The 15,672-nt window shown below is 36.3% G+C and overlaps 1 protein-coding gene across 1 annotated transcript; it reads left to right on the forward strand.

The window, feature by feature from the left end:
* Positions 1-548: 548 nt before the first annotated feature.
* On the forward strand, positions 549-1,505 carry LOC115461946 (olfactory receptor 1019-like). Its single transcript, XM_030191997.1, has one exon. The coding sequence runs from the start codon at positions 549-551 to the stop codon at positions 1,503-1,505; it is 957 nt and encodes a 318-aa protein (XP_030047857.1).
* Positions 1,506-15,672: the final 14,167 nt, after the last annotated feature.

Raw genomic sequence — 15,672 nt, forward strand, 5'->3', positions numbered from 1 at the left:
TTGATAAAACTGCTACTTATTTATCATGGACAACAGTAAAGATTGCGCACTACAGTAACATCCAATAAGAGACTCCCAAGGAAGTACTTTGGCCAAAACACAGGCCCATGTTGAGTCTGTAGATGTGAATAAAGAATTTGATTCTCAAGTATCGTTCATGTGATCTTTGTCTCCTTCACTGTGGTTGTGAGCTTGTTAAACCACTCTACAATATTTAGCTATTCTAATGTGGCAAGTTTGAGACATTTTGATCTAGTTAACTTTTGTTAAGCTCACTAGTTCATTCTGGAAACTGCTCATTAAAGATATGATTATTGGCAGTGTGTGATTTGGTATGCTTAGCTGTATCCTTTTTAGCAGTTGAGAAAAGGTAAAAACTGTGGTTTTCTTTCACCTTTCTTTCCAGACATTTTCATACTTTCTCATAACTATATTCTTCAGCTAGTGGAGTATTATATCAACTAAGACCCTGGAAAGAGGTTTCCTCATGTCACTGCAATCCTGACACATTTCTCTTAGATGAATGTTTTCTTAGAAAGGGAATAGAAATGGAATGGAGGAATGAGACTACAATAACAGAATTTGTTCTCGAGGGACCCACAAACCATGAAGAGCTAAACAATATACTCTTTGTAGTGTTCCTGGCCATGTACTCGATCAATCTGCTGGGGAATGGAACCATGATCTCAGTTATTACTGGGAACTCCCAGCTCCATACACCCATGTATTTATTTCTCTGTGTCTTGTCTTTTGTGGATATGTGTCTCACTTCAGTCACTGTACCCAAAATGTTAAGCAACCTCATTTCTGACAAGAAGACCATCTCTTTCTCCAACTGTTTTACCCAACTCTATTTTTTCATAATTTTTATTATAGAAGAATGTATGCTCCTGTCTATTATGGCGTATGACCGTTATGTTGCCATATGCCATCCTCTTCATTATGTCACAATAATGAACAAGAAGGTCTGTCTTAGCATGTTGTTTGCTTCTGTGATTCTCAGCATTATGCATGCTTTCTTGCACACACTGTTAGCATTACGACTCCCATTCTGTAAGTCCAACAAGATCCAGCACTTCTTTTGTGACCTCACCCCACTGTTACAGCTCTCCTGCACAGACACCTCCATTAATGAGCTGGTGATATTTACAGAAGCCTCAGTGCTAGTAATGGGACCCTTCCTGATCATCTTGATCTCTTACATCTACATCATGAAAACCATCCTGAAGATGCAATCAACTGGTGGAAGACAGAAGACCTTCTCTACTTGCTCTTCCCACTTCATTGTGGTAACACTTTTCTATGGATCAATATTGTTCATGTATTTCAGGCCTTCTTCCAGCTATTCCTTAGAAAAGGACAAGCTTGCCAGTGTTGTGTACAATGTGCTGTCCCCAATGCTCAACCCTTTCATTTACAGCCTGAGGAATAAGGATGTTAAGATGACTCTGAGGAGAGCTCTACAGAGAAAAGTTAGCTTCTTCCAAAGGTCAAACATTGACTAAGGAAGGAATATGATATGATAAACAGTTTTTTTTAAATTTTGACTTCTACCTCAAAATAACAGAAAAATGAAAGGCACTTGTTCCATTTTTCTCCTTCATATAATATTAGGAATAAGGGTCATCCAATGAAACTGAATGTGAACAATTTCAGATGGATAAATTGCAGAACCTGGTTTGGGATATTAATCATAGCAAGCAGCATAGAAAGGTTCAAAAATACCTAAATGTGTTCTGAAAATACAAAGATATAAACAGATATTAGAATCTGGTTGGGAAGCAGATTGGTGTATACACATATGTGTACACATAAGCATGTTTATGCCAATATGCCCCCTCAGTGCTATTCTGTAACTACGCACATATAGTTTGCAGGTGGGTGTACACATAGGCGATGCCTGGATGGAGAGCACAATTATGTGCATAAGTTATAGTATACTGTAAATTACTCATATATCACTGGAACTTACAAGTCATGGCTAAAAGGTTTGCGATCAAGCTGTTTTCAATTGTACCACACTGTGTCTTGATTACTAATATTGTTTTGGGCTACTTTGGGCTGCATTCTTTGTTTTGGGATAAATATATATTTTTACTAGTGTCAGCCATATTTTTACTAAATCTCATTTAGAAGGTAAGAATTTGGGGCAGGGGGATTCATAATTACATGTTGGATTTTAGATTCCAGTTCAAAAGATTATGTGTATAATCAAACTTGTTGTCAGTGTAAGAATTTATAGCAGTCATAGCTGTGAGTGATAATAGAGGTTTAATGATCTCTCAGACCACCGTATTAATGTTATTTGATTAACATGACTGTAACAAGAATCAGATCCATTAAAATCTGATTTTGAGTTGAGTAAAAAAATCTGTTGTATTAAAGAAACAAACTGAATGCACATTATTTTGTTTACAAGGTGCATGAAAATGAAAATCTAAGGCATCTATACAATGTCTATTTATAAGATATTCCATATATTTGGTGTCTTTGGTTAGATTTGTCTCAGGTATTCACTTGCATATGACAGCATGGTATGTGAGAAAAGTGCATGACTGGAATGTTCTACAAAGAAAAGATACCAATAAAAGCAATAGCTCATTCAACAGTAATAGCAACAGTCAGATGACAGGAAGAGCTGAACAGTTTTCAGTTTCAGGTCGGTCCTAAACATGTCCCTTATTTGTCCTGTCTGTCTGTCCTGATTTAGATTGTAAGCTCTCTTGAGCAGGGACTGTCTCTTCTTCATGTTCAATTGTGAAGCGCTGCATACGACTGGTAGCACTATAGAAATCATTTGTAGTAGTAGTAGGTACACACCCAACTTAGGGCATGCCTCTGAGATGCACACAGAAATAAACTGGATGATAAGCTCTGAATCATCAATAATTGGGTGCTAACAAAATAAGAGCATAAGAGTAGCCATATTGGGTCAGACCAATGGTCCATCTAGCCCACTCTCTAGTTTTCCAAACACTGGCCAAGTCAGGTCACAAGTACCTGGCAGAAACCCAAATCTTGACAACACCCTATACTACAAATCTCAGGGCAATCAGTTGCTTCCCATGTCTGATTCATTAGCAGACTATGGACTTTCCTCCAGGAATTTGTCCAAACCTTTTCTAAATCCAGATACACTAACTGCTGTTACCACATCTTCCGGCAAAGAGTTCCAGAGCTTAGCTATTCATTGACTGAAAAAAATATTTCCTCCTATTTGTTTTAAAAGTATTTCCATGTAACTTCCTTGAGTGTCCCCTGGTCTTTTTACTTTAGGAAAGAGTAAAAAATCGATTTACTTCTATTTGTTCTACACCACTCAGGAGTTTGTAGACCTCAATCATATCTCCTCTCATCCGTCTCTTTTCCAAGATGAAGAGCCCTAATCTCTTTAGCCTTTTGTCATACGAGAGGTGTTCCATCCCCTTTATCATTTTGGTCGCTCTTCTTTGAACTTTTTCTAATTCTGCTACATCTTTTTTGAGATACGGCGACCAGAACTGAACGCAATACTCAAGGAGTGGATACACTCATTAAAATTTGCACGCAAATCTGGATGCACTTTTATTGTGGATAACATTTTCAAGTCTAAAAAAGATCTCAATTGTTCAGGTGCAAGAAAAACATACTTTACACCTAAATACTGCACCATACATTTACAAGGGAATGCTAACAGAAATGAAACCCCCCAAGGATTTAATTTCTTCTCTCATAAGTAAGAATACCTTCTGTCTAAGTAAATCTAGTAACATCATGATAGCCACAGTCTTTGACCACAATAGAATGAGTGTTGAGTTCTTAAAATATATTCTCAAGACAAAATTTAAATCACACTCTAACACAAATGATACCAGCAAAGTGGCTCTAGTTGTAACATATGAGAGTGAATCTTCCAATATTGCAGATAAAATTTTAAGGTCATTATTTTCACCATCCCAAGCATGCACTTGATCTTGATCTTCTGGAGTGATCCCGAAAGGCTTAATACCTTATTTAGCAATGGAATTGCTTCAGTAGTACACTTTAAGACCCCCAGTAAGTACTTAATGAAATCCACTGGGGTTACTCCAAGAGTCTTAGGGAAGTTCAAAATCCTTAGATTCAATCTTCTATTAAGAGCATAAAGAGTAGTCATACTGGGCCATACCAATGGTTCATCTAGCCAAGTTCCTGTTTCCAAGTACCTGGCAGAAATCTTTCACTGCAGATTCAATTGTGTCTTTAATAAATGTAATCTCCATTTGAGATGGTTGCACTTGCTCAGAAGACTTGCATTTAACTTTTTCAAGAGACTGAAAAAAGCTCAACTTTACTCACAAGATTAGCAGTTCCATAGGCAGATTTCGAGACTGTATCATTTAATTTACTAATAGCTCTCCTAAGCGACTCCAGAGTGATTATCAGTGGGATATTAAATCCGATTCTCAATGATCTTCTTTCCCACTGCCGACTCCATGGGTGTGCTCCACTCACCACAAGCACCTTATTCAGCAACTTTTGCTGTCCTGGAGTGTGTCATCCCCTCCTGTTGTGTGGCTGGGCATGGCGGTGCATTGAAAGCCTAGGAAGACAATGTCGCATCTTGCCTCAAGAAATTGGAGGCTCCTTTAAAACTCAGTCACAACTTGTATTTTGGATTCAAGGCAAAATACAAGTTGTGACTGAGTTTTAAAGGCCCCAGTGGCAAAGCAAAGTACACATGTATATATTATTTTTAACCTGGCTGCTATTTTTTACTAGTTTTTGTTTATTTTTGCCAGCTTTGTGATTCAATACATAGAAGTACATCTTTGTCTTCTTGTCGTATAAGACCATTTGTAGAGTTTCATTGGTTTAATTAAAAGGATTTGGTGAGTGTTTGAACTAAGAACCCCGAAAAATTTAGGGGGGTTTCCATGAACCTAGACACTGCAGACTTTTCTCTCATGTTAAAGATAATTAGGAGAGTTTTTCTCTGTGGTGCCGGGTTGGTGGGGTAGCCAATGATGAAAGTCAATTAGTGGTGTCCTAATAATAACATAATAGGTACCCTAGACTAATGAGGCTACATATTAATAAAAGATACTTTTGTTCAAATACTTAGTAAATCCTTCTAGATTTTTGAGCAATTGAATAATTAACAAGTTTCTGATTGCATATTGCTCTATGCAGTTTTGAATTTGTATATTAAACTTGTTAAGCAATTAATTTGCACGTGCATCTTCGGTGCATGCACAAATTTAGGTGTGAAAATCTGAGCACCATATATAGAATCCAGAGGATAGTCTATAATTTTTGGAAAGAGTATGCTCTCGACATTGCTGTTGTAATGCAAAAATGCTTTAAAAAAAACCCCAAAAACAAAAATCTCTGAACAAAATAAACATTCTTATAATGAAATGGGGAAATGGCATAACTTGAACAATTTTTGAGTTGTGTACCCCCAATAAGAACGACAAACAGTCTTGCAGGCTAATCAAATGTTTTAGAAGAGGTGATTTAAAATAAACTCTCCAGGGTTCCAGTCTGCCCTGCTTTTCTGCTTTTGTGAGTCACTGCCTGGGGAGAAAAGCTATAAGAATTCCTTCCTGGCTTCCCTTGGCTTGGGAGCTACCTCATTATCTCACCTGGTAGGAAACAAAATCTCTTTTCTTTCCATCTTCTTAGGTGGTTTTACAGTACACAAGTTTATTAGCACTAATATCAGGGGAACTGCCTGAATTCCTCACCTTTCTCTCAACTGACCAGTAGTACTGCTAAATTATGCTGGTGTCATAGCAGCGAACTTAGTTTGGCAGCTTTGTACTGCTCTTGTGTTGTCCCTTTTCTCCCCTGTGGTCTCAAAAGAACCATAAGATTTGCCCTACTGGGTCAAACCAAGGGTCCATTTAGCCCAGTATCCTGTTTCCAACAGTAGCCAGGCCAAGTTTCAAGTCCCTGACAGAGTCCAAAAAAGTGTTGAGAGTCCATGCTACTGGCTCCCAGGGAATAAGCAGCAGCTTTTCTGAGGTCCACCTTAATAACAACTTATGGACTTTTCCTCTGGGAAATTGTGCAAATATTTTTTTTAAACTCAGCTATATTAACTGCTTGAACCACTTGTTCCATTCACTTTGAATGTGCTGCGTTGACATTTGCCATGCGGCAGCCGCTAGCCAGGCTTAGTACACAAGGGGGGTATATGTAGAGTGAAAAAAATATTTTCTGCTATTTGTTTTAAATGTGTTCTTGTGTAACTTTGCAGAGTGTTCCTTCATGTTTCTACTGTTTGAAGGAATAAACAATCAGTTTCCTCATATGAAAGTCCTTCATTCCCTTAATCAATTTGGTTGCCTTTTTCTGTACCTTTTCTGGTTACACTATATATTTTTTAAGATGCAGCAACCAGACTTTAACACAATACTCGAAGCATGGTCTCATCAAAGAGCAATACAGAGGCATTATGATATTCTTTGGATTATTCTCTATTCTTTTTCTAATAATTACTAACAATCTGTTTGCTTCTTTTGGCAATCTCCACACACAGAGCAGCAGATTCTAATGTATTGTCCATGATGACACTTTATATACTTTTCTTGGGTGGTGACTCCTAATATGGAACCTAGCATTATGTAGCTATAATTTGGATTATTGTTCCCAATGTGTATCACTTTGCTGTTGTCCACATAAAACTTTACCTGCCATTTGGATGCCCATTCTTCCAGCCTCCCATGGTATTCCTGCAATTTTGTGCAGTTTGCATGCAATTTCACAATTTTAAATGGTTTAGTGTTATCTGCAAACTTTATTACCTTACTCATCATTTCCATTTCTAGATCACTAATAAATATGTTAAAAACAACAATCCTACTATAGAAACTTGAATCACTCTACTATTCACTTTCCTCCACTGAGAGAATTGGCCATTTAACCCTACATTCTGTTTTCTAATTTTATCCAGTTCCAACCCTCAAAAGAACATTATCTATTTGGTGTTGCTTGATATACCACCTATCACTACATAGCACTGACAGAAGTAGTTCATAAATTAAAAGGAGTTAAAATTAACAAGATATAAAAACATTAGCAAAAAATATATAAATACAGAATCAGAAAAGAGCAAAAAAAGATAGTAAGAAAAGGAAGAATAGAGGAGATTAAGTACAAAAAAAATCTATGTAAACAGTAATGTTTTTAAAGCTTTTTTGAAAGTAAGGAAAGAGGGTTCAAGTCTGAGGTCATTAAGAAGGGAGTTCCAAAAGTAAGGGCCATCATATGCCAATGTAATTCTATGAGTAATGTCCAAGTGAAAAACTGAGTTAGAGGGAAGAGATACTCATGCTTGCTAGGAAGAACACAGAGTGTGAGTGGGTATGTAAGGTGAAAGGAGTTTAGAAATATATTCTGAAGCTGTCTGGTGTCTACATTTAAAGACCAAGTTAAGAATTTTACATTTTATGTGCACTGAAACTGGGAGCCAATATTCTTTTATTAATTAGGATAAGCCATCATCAAATTGTGAGGAATTGTAGAGCAATTTAACAGTCTTTGATTAATTGGAAACACTTTAGAGATGAAACTGAAAAGCCATTATAGCAATCCAAACTTTATTTATTGGGATTTTGTTCACACCTTTTTGAGTAGTAGCTCAAGGTGAGTTACATACAGGTCCACTTGGTATTTTTTTGCCCCTGGAGGGCTCACAATCTAATTTTGTACCTGAGGCAATGAAGGGTTAAGTGACTTGCCCAAGATCACAAGGAGCAGTAATGGGATTTGAACTGTCACCTCTGGATGTCAAGACTAGTGCTCTAACCACTAGTCTACTCCTTTTCGCAAACAGGAAATGACAAGGGAAAGAAGAAGACCAAAGAGCAATGTTGAAAAGGAGGATAGTATGAAATGATCTAATTCTATGAAGAGCAAAAAAATATGATCTACTGCAGCATCATCTGATATTTTAATTCAATTTTATGCGGATAATATCTTTCTTCCTTTTCCTTCTGATCCGTATAATCTAACACTTGGTCCACTCCAAACCTGCCTTACTCAAAATAAAGAGAAAACTGTGGCATGCTGGTTCACTGGTGAACCCTCCATTCCTACTATTCCATTACATCTCCTTGGCACTAATATACGTCCAGTAGGGTCTTTTTGATACCTCAGGGTTATTTTAGATTCTCATCTGATGTTCTCCCCCCCCCCCCCCCCCCCAGATTTCTGACCTATTCACACTTTCTACTCCCTCTTGCACTACTCAACCTTGGCATAAGGAGAACAAGTTCTTTTTAAATACTTCTAAATGTGAAGTCAGACACTTTATCAACCCTTTTACTCTTAACCCCTCTCTTGATTCCATTGGCTCTAAGAGTGTGCCCTTCACTGAATGAACTAAAATTTTAGACATCATCTTTGATAATAAACTGTGCTTCCACCTATAAATTGATTTCCTTTCATTTCATTTATTTAAAACTTAATATATCGCCCAAACTGACTCGCAGACCAGGGTGGTTTACAGTCTAAAACAACAATGAAAAATACAAATTTTGAGAGGAACTCCAATTTATCAATAGGACAGAATCAAGTACACAACAAAAGACAGCATACTAGACCAAGAGGGTAAGGGAGACAAAAAGATACAGGGAAAGGAGGCTAATCTTAAATTGATACAACACACCCTTACTCCTCAGACTAAATCAAATGCTTGTTCAAATAGCCAGGTTTTTAAAGCTATCTGAAATTTTTTGAAAGGTGATTCAGAATGGATATTCAGTGGAAGAGAATTCCAGTGGAATGAGGCCTGGAAATAAAAATCTCAATGACGTATGGATTCTAATTGAGCTTGTTTTGGTTGAGTAATGGAAGAGGGAGTAGAACGTGTGAATAGAATCTGAATATCATCTGTGTAACTATAAGTACTACAGTCCTTGAATTGAATGACTGTTAGCAGGGGAAAAATGAATATGTTGAAAAGCATAGGTGTTGGAATGGAGCCCTGAGGGATCCTGCAGGTGGTTGTGAAGAAAGATGGGAGAATGCTCTTTTGAGACATTTGAAAAAAATGGGTTGAAAGATAGGAACTAAACCAATGGAACATGGAAACAGAGATACCTAATGACTCTAGATGTTGCCACAGAATGGCATGATTAACCAAGTCAAAGGTAGCTGACACATCTAAAGAAACAATAATGACTGGCACTGATCCATGGATGCTCTGATTACACTGTAGAGTGCGGTTTACAATGTTGCATTACTATGACCTGACCTGAAACCTGTCTGATGGGGATTTAGTGCTAATGATTTATCTACAAAGGATATAAATTGCTGATGAATAGTCTTTTCAAGAATTTTGGAAGAAAAATTAAGGTTAGAGATAGGGTGACGTTGTATGGGTCATTTAAGTCCAGATGAGGTTTCTTGAGAAAAAGGTGTTTCTAAGCATTAGGAAATTTGCCTTTCTCTAAACTCAGTTGGAAAATGGGCAGTAGTGTAAGCAATAGCACATAGTGGCCAGACCCTCAACAAGAAAAGCTGGCCAAGCATCATTTGCAGATGAGGAGGGGTTGAGTAAAGTGATTATGTTTTTTAAGTTCCACATTTTATTAATATATATGCTAGTATATAACATAAAAGCAGTACCATAGAGCTAACACAGAGAATTACAGAGATGGGCAATAAGCATACCACAAGGTCCCAAAAACAAACCCCATCCCTTTCCCCCTCCCCCACCCAGTATCTACAAAGTAATAATAAGAGGATTAAATCCTAACAGTAAATTACTACACAAAGACTAAATAGCAGGACCAAGGAAACTAGCACTGAGGTTTGAGGCGGCAAATTTCTGCAAAGAGAATCAGATGGAAAATCGTTCTGTATGTTCTTTTTCCCTGTCATACCAAAAGTGAAAATTCAACAGGAATGAGTTCTTCCAATCTCTAAGTATAGATTGTAAAGCCACTGCTGTAAGAATAGAGAGCAAGCAATCCTGTTATTCTGTGAGACTCCACTTCTCCTGAAATATATTAAACACAACTCCTCCACAAGTAAAGGTAAATTGTAAGTTCATAATCTATTGTACAAAGTTCCAAACTTGCTTCCAGAATGATAGTACTTTATGGCATTCAAATACCATATAGTCCACAGTGCCTTTGATTTGACCACAAGACCTGCAAGAAGTGCTATAGTATTTGTCAATATTATTGAGCTCACTGGGATCCAGAGATCTCTCAGAGCTAGTCAGTAATGAGATTATCACATTGAAGCTGAGACAATGCAGCAAACTCCATTGTTTGTGAAGTTCCTACCACTTTCACATGCCCAAATAGACTGCAAACCATTCAAACCTGTATGGGGAGCTTTCAACGAAGCAAAGAAAACAGTGGAAAACAAAAAAGTCCTCTCTCAAGTGGTGTCTTCTTAAACAAGGTCTTTATTGCAAAACAATTAAAACAACGACCCGACACGAATCGTGTTTCGGCCGTATAGGCCTGCGTCAGGGGTCTATAAATGAACATAAATACAAATCAATAAACGAACATTTAGATTTCATGTGAAACATACTGAAATAAAAACATATATATATATATCGAAAGACTTTTAAAATGAGGTTTAAAAATACATGCATAGAGGAACATACCTATTCACTTCCAATCAAGGAAGAGAATATGTAGATAAAAGTACTGGTCAAATTTCTGCAAATTGAAATGCTCTGTGATAAAGAGATAACAAAAAACAAATTTCATATAATGTTATCAAATAAATATAAATATAACCCAGAACCATATATCCATATTTCTTGAACATCCAATTCATATTATTGAAACATTTAGAAAGAGGGGATTGTGAATCATAAGTGTTAATAAAACAGCAAATATTGATGTATATGCATCTCTACAATTATTAGCACCAAACAACAAAAAGACAAATAAATAATACAGAAACCAGAGGAACAAAATATGTAGATGCGAACTGCAAATGAATAAAATCATTATATAGTGAGTATGAGAAAGGTCACAGATCTATATATAAAACCAAAAGATCAATAAAATGTGTGTTAATATTTTTGCATAACAAATGAAAATTTGTAAATGAAAGCACATGGAATGTGTTAAAATCTTATTAAAATTTTATGTAATTATGTGTATATAAAAAAGAAGAAAAAGAAAGAGAGAGGGGCATGGTGAAACCGGGCATGTGACTTCAAAGCAATTTTCCATAAACGTAGCCCAGCCTGCAGACCTACATTAATATAACAGGACAAGGCAGAGCACATACTGATGCAATAATAAATCACCAGACTATAAAGATATGAAGGTAATCAGTATTGAACTCTGAAAAAGTTAAAAAAATCAAAAAAATCAAAATAAAAATGAGGCATAAGTAAACTTTGCCGAGAGGTCCTTCAGCTAAAAGTTAAGACACATATGCTGTATTTGGAAAACGTACCAAAATGTACCTATTGTGTAAAAACAATTGAACGCTTCCATAATTAATACACGCCGCTATTTGTATATACTCAAGAGTTACCCTTGACATCTCTAATCCCAAAATTATATATCTATGGGCGCTTGTGGAGGCACTATTAAAAAAGTAACACCCATCCGATATAGCCATAAAACAAAGTGTATGAAATCGCCGCTTAAAACTTAGGGCTCACCTATGTTGAAGACGCTGGGTGCTTCCACATAAAACTAAATCACAAACTAAATTTTGTCACATACCAAATCCAGGATACTGCTGCATAAACTTCACTATCGAGCCAGTAGTTCACAAATGGAAAAACGAAAGCAAAACGGCGGGACTACAACAGGATTTTAAAACTAAACAGCGGAAGTGACGTCACATCAATCCCGTGTGGATATATGAACTATATTTTAAATTATGCACAGCTGAACAGATATCAAACGTATTGTGAGCTCGAAACTAAGAAATGGGCAAATGAAAGATCAACCGGCAAAAAGATCTCAACGAAAAAAGAGAGAAAAAATGAACAGGAAATGACGTCGAACCGGTATCATTGCAAATGAATATTATGGAGTGCCGTATCCAAAAGTACAGTATGCATAAGTAAATAAATAAAAACCTAGGTATAAAAAATATATACAAACTGTTTGCCCAAATACATTAATTGAACGCATTGATAAAGAGTTAATTAGGCATCTAAGCGCTGATTTCAAAGGCACAAAACACAACGTGATAACGCCTATCTACTTAAATATGAACAGCGGAACTACACGCGATATCCATGCACCCAAATTCGTCAAAAGGGATAAAAAAATATATAAAAAATCTGTACACATGAAAATACAGAAAATTATATATATATATGAATGAACAAAGTGGCGATTTAAATGAATCTTGCACATATAAACATAATCTTGTACCATCAATAAATAAAATATATTTCACACATTAAATAAGTGATTTTTAAATAAACATATTATTGATTTGCCTAATAACTATGGCGGAGATGTTAAAACTTAGAAATTTTTGATTTGAGTGTATAAAATAACGTCTTGTGCACTTGATGCTATACTTTTTTTAAAAAGGGCAGCATTTGTCCGGCCGACGCTGAAAAATAAAAAATAAAAAATAAAAATAAAAATACAAAATACAAAATAAAAAGAAGGGAACCACAGTTTCACCATATTAGACTCGCATATATTGATCTGTGTTGTCATCATAAACATCTATCTTACAAAAATGAACTCAAATCCGTGTCTGTATTGAGACCGTTTGGTATAATTGTATTTAGAGTATATATTGTTCTTTGTTCTTCTCTTAACAACTTAACATCAATATTTCCTCCCCGCCATGACATATATATCTTTTTAAATACAAAAAACCTAAGATCTTCTATAGTATGATTCTTCTCAGTCCAGTGTGGGACCAATGGGGCACTTTGCACCTGTCTTGTCAAACAGCTTCTATGTTCTATTATTCTTGTTTTCACTACCCTTTTGGTTTTCCCCACATATAATAGACCGCATGGGCATATGATAATGTAAATTACACCTACAGTATTGCAATCTGAAAAATGTTTAAGAGGATAGTTTTTTTGATTGTTCTGACAATAAAATGATGTTAAAGTTAAAGAATGTTTGCACACTGAACACCTGCCACAAGGGATATGGCCATTACCCACATCTATAGTGGAACTAGGACCTGGAAGGGTGGATGGTACCAAAAATTCTTTCAAATTGCGGTTGCGTGAATATGCTATTACTGGTACTAAATCGGAGAAGCACTCTTCTGTTTCTAAAATGTGCCAATGTTTTTTAATGATTTTCTTAATACCTCCAGAAAATTGTGAAAATTTCAATGTACAAACCAAATCTGGGCTGCGTTTATCTGTCTTCTCATATAGAAGATCTTGTCTGTCCTTCCCAATGGCCCTCCTTAGACTCTTCCTTACACATTCTTGGGGATAACCTCTATTGTTAAACCTATAGGCCATGCTTTTAGATTTGTCCTGGAAGTCGTCAAAATCTGTACAAAGTCTCCGTAGCCTCAAAAATTGTGAATATGGTAAGTTTTCTTTTAATGACCGGTTATGAAAGCTAGTAAAATGTAAGTAATTGTTCTTATCTGTTGACTTCCTGTAAATCGTTGTTTTTAAGGAATAAGGGTTTTTTTTAATCATAATGTCTAAAAAAGAGATCTCATGATGATGATAGTGCATCTGAAAGTGTAAGTTCGGATCCCTAGTGTTCAACCAATCAAAGAAGGTGAATAAACTTTCCATATCGCCCTTCCATAGGATGAAAATATCATCTATGTAACGTTTGTACAATCTTATTTCATTTTTATATTGATGTTCTTTCAAAAATTTTTGTTCAAACTCCGCAACATACAGGTTGGCAATATCGGGAGCCATGGCTGACCCCATGGCTGTTCCTTTTATTTGTTGGAAAAAACTCCCCTCAAAACCAAAATAGTTCTTTGTTAATGCAAGAGTGGCTAAAGTAATTATAAAATGATTGGGGACGCGTCTATCATTAGTTCTTCTTCCAAGAGTATTTTCGATAACCAGTAAAGCCTCTAACTGTGGTATATTGGTATAGAGAGCCTCTATATCTAAAGTAACCATAATCAAGTCATCAAGTACACCATCAAAGGTCTCCAAGGTAATGATCATATGTGAAGAATCTCTGACATAGGATTCTATTAATGGAACGAAAGGTCTTAAAAAGTGGTCAACAAATTTTGAGAGAGGTTCTAAAACAGATCCATTACCTGATACGATTGGGCGGCCTGGAGGGTTATCTAAACTTTTATGAATCTTGGGTAGCATATAAATAGTTGGAACTGTAGGATATTTAATGGTAAGAAAGTTTTTCTCTTTTGATGTTATATACCCTGCATCATAGGCAAAATTTACCAATCCTAATATCTCTTCCTGGAGAACAGGAGTTGGATCCTCTTCTAATTCGACATAATATTGTCTATCTAGAATCTGTCTTCTAACCTCCATTACATAGTTCTCTCTATTTTGTATGACTATTGCTCCTCCCTTGTCAGCTGGTTTCAAGACAATCTCATGATTCCGTGATAATGCTAACATGGCTGTGTGCTCATCTTTTGTGAGATTATGATGTGCCTTATATTTGTTTTTCTCTAAACGATCAATGTCTGATAAGACACATTTGTAAAAAGTAGACACAACCGGGTCAGGAGGGCCAGGTGGCATCCATTTTGATTTGTCCTTCACTACTGAAATATCGTTACCTATCGCTGCATTTCCAGAAAAGAACTTCTTTATTAAAAGTTTCCTATAAAACCGATACATATCTACCCTCGTTTGAAATGAATCATATCTGGCTGTAGGTACGAAAGAAAACCCTTTCTTAAGGACCTGAATCTGATTTTCTGTAAGATTGACATCAGAGAGATTCACAATAGGAGTGTCTTCATTAATATCTGTCTTATCTAGTATTGTTGATTGTAATAATTCTGATGGGTAAAGCTCCTGCCTCTGGGCCGGCCTCTTCCTCTTCCCCGATGGTAATAATGGCCTCTCATGTAATGGCCCCTGTTTGGGAACTGTGCATGGGCCCCCGTTGACTGTCTTTCTTCTAAACTCCTTATTGGTAATATTTTGTCTAAAAAAGATGAAGAATTGGATGGGCCTGCTACCGGGGCATGAGTAGGGCTTGATAAAGGTGAAGTAAAACATTCTTCTGAATCGCTCCTAATCCTCTTATTATTTCTATGATTTGGTGAGCCATTAGATTCTGCTGATCTTTTATTTTTTTGGTGTATATGACCTGTAGTCTGTCTATAGGCCGAGTAATTCTGAAAACGAGACCTAGATCTTGACTGATTAGGTCTCGGGTCTTTCTTTGGTCTAGACCATGGGTATATTGAACCCCTCTTATAGTCTTCCGTATCTCTTTGTAATTTATTAATCTTACTCCTCTTAATTTCACTTCTGAAATTCTCCATCCTCCTATTTACATCAATAATAACCTCATCAAATTTGGGATCAATATTTTTCAAAACTTCTAATTTCTCAGTCACGTTAGGACGCAAAATATCATTCCTTTTCTTAGATGTTTCTATAATAAGGATCATCAAATCCAGAGAACACTTGTTCAAGATAGAACACCACTGATTGAGGAAGTCCTCATCATCAGTAAAGAGCCTAGGTTCTTTCATAACTCTTAGTCCCCTCGGGATCTTTTTAATTCTACAATATTGTAACATAGTAGCATA

This window comes from Microcaecilia unicolor, chromosome 2, assembly GCF_901765095.1.
Source record: "Microcaecilia unicolor chromosome 2, aMicUni1.1, whole genome shotgun sequence".
In the NCBI taxonomy this organism is placed as follows: domain Eukaryota; kingdom Metazoa; phylum Chordata; class Amphibia; order Gymnophiona; family Siphonopidae; genus Microcaecilia; species Microcaecilia unicolor.

Bases quoted from the DNA above. Each gene is read 5' to 3' on its own strand.
- LOC115461946 (XM_030191997.1), top strand. From the start codon at position 549: ATGGAATGGAGGAATGAGACTACAATAACAGAATTTGTTCTCGAGGGA.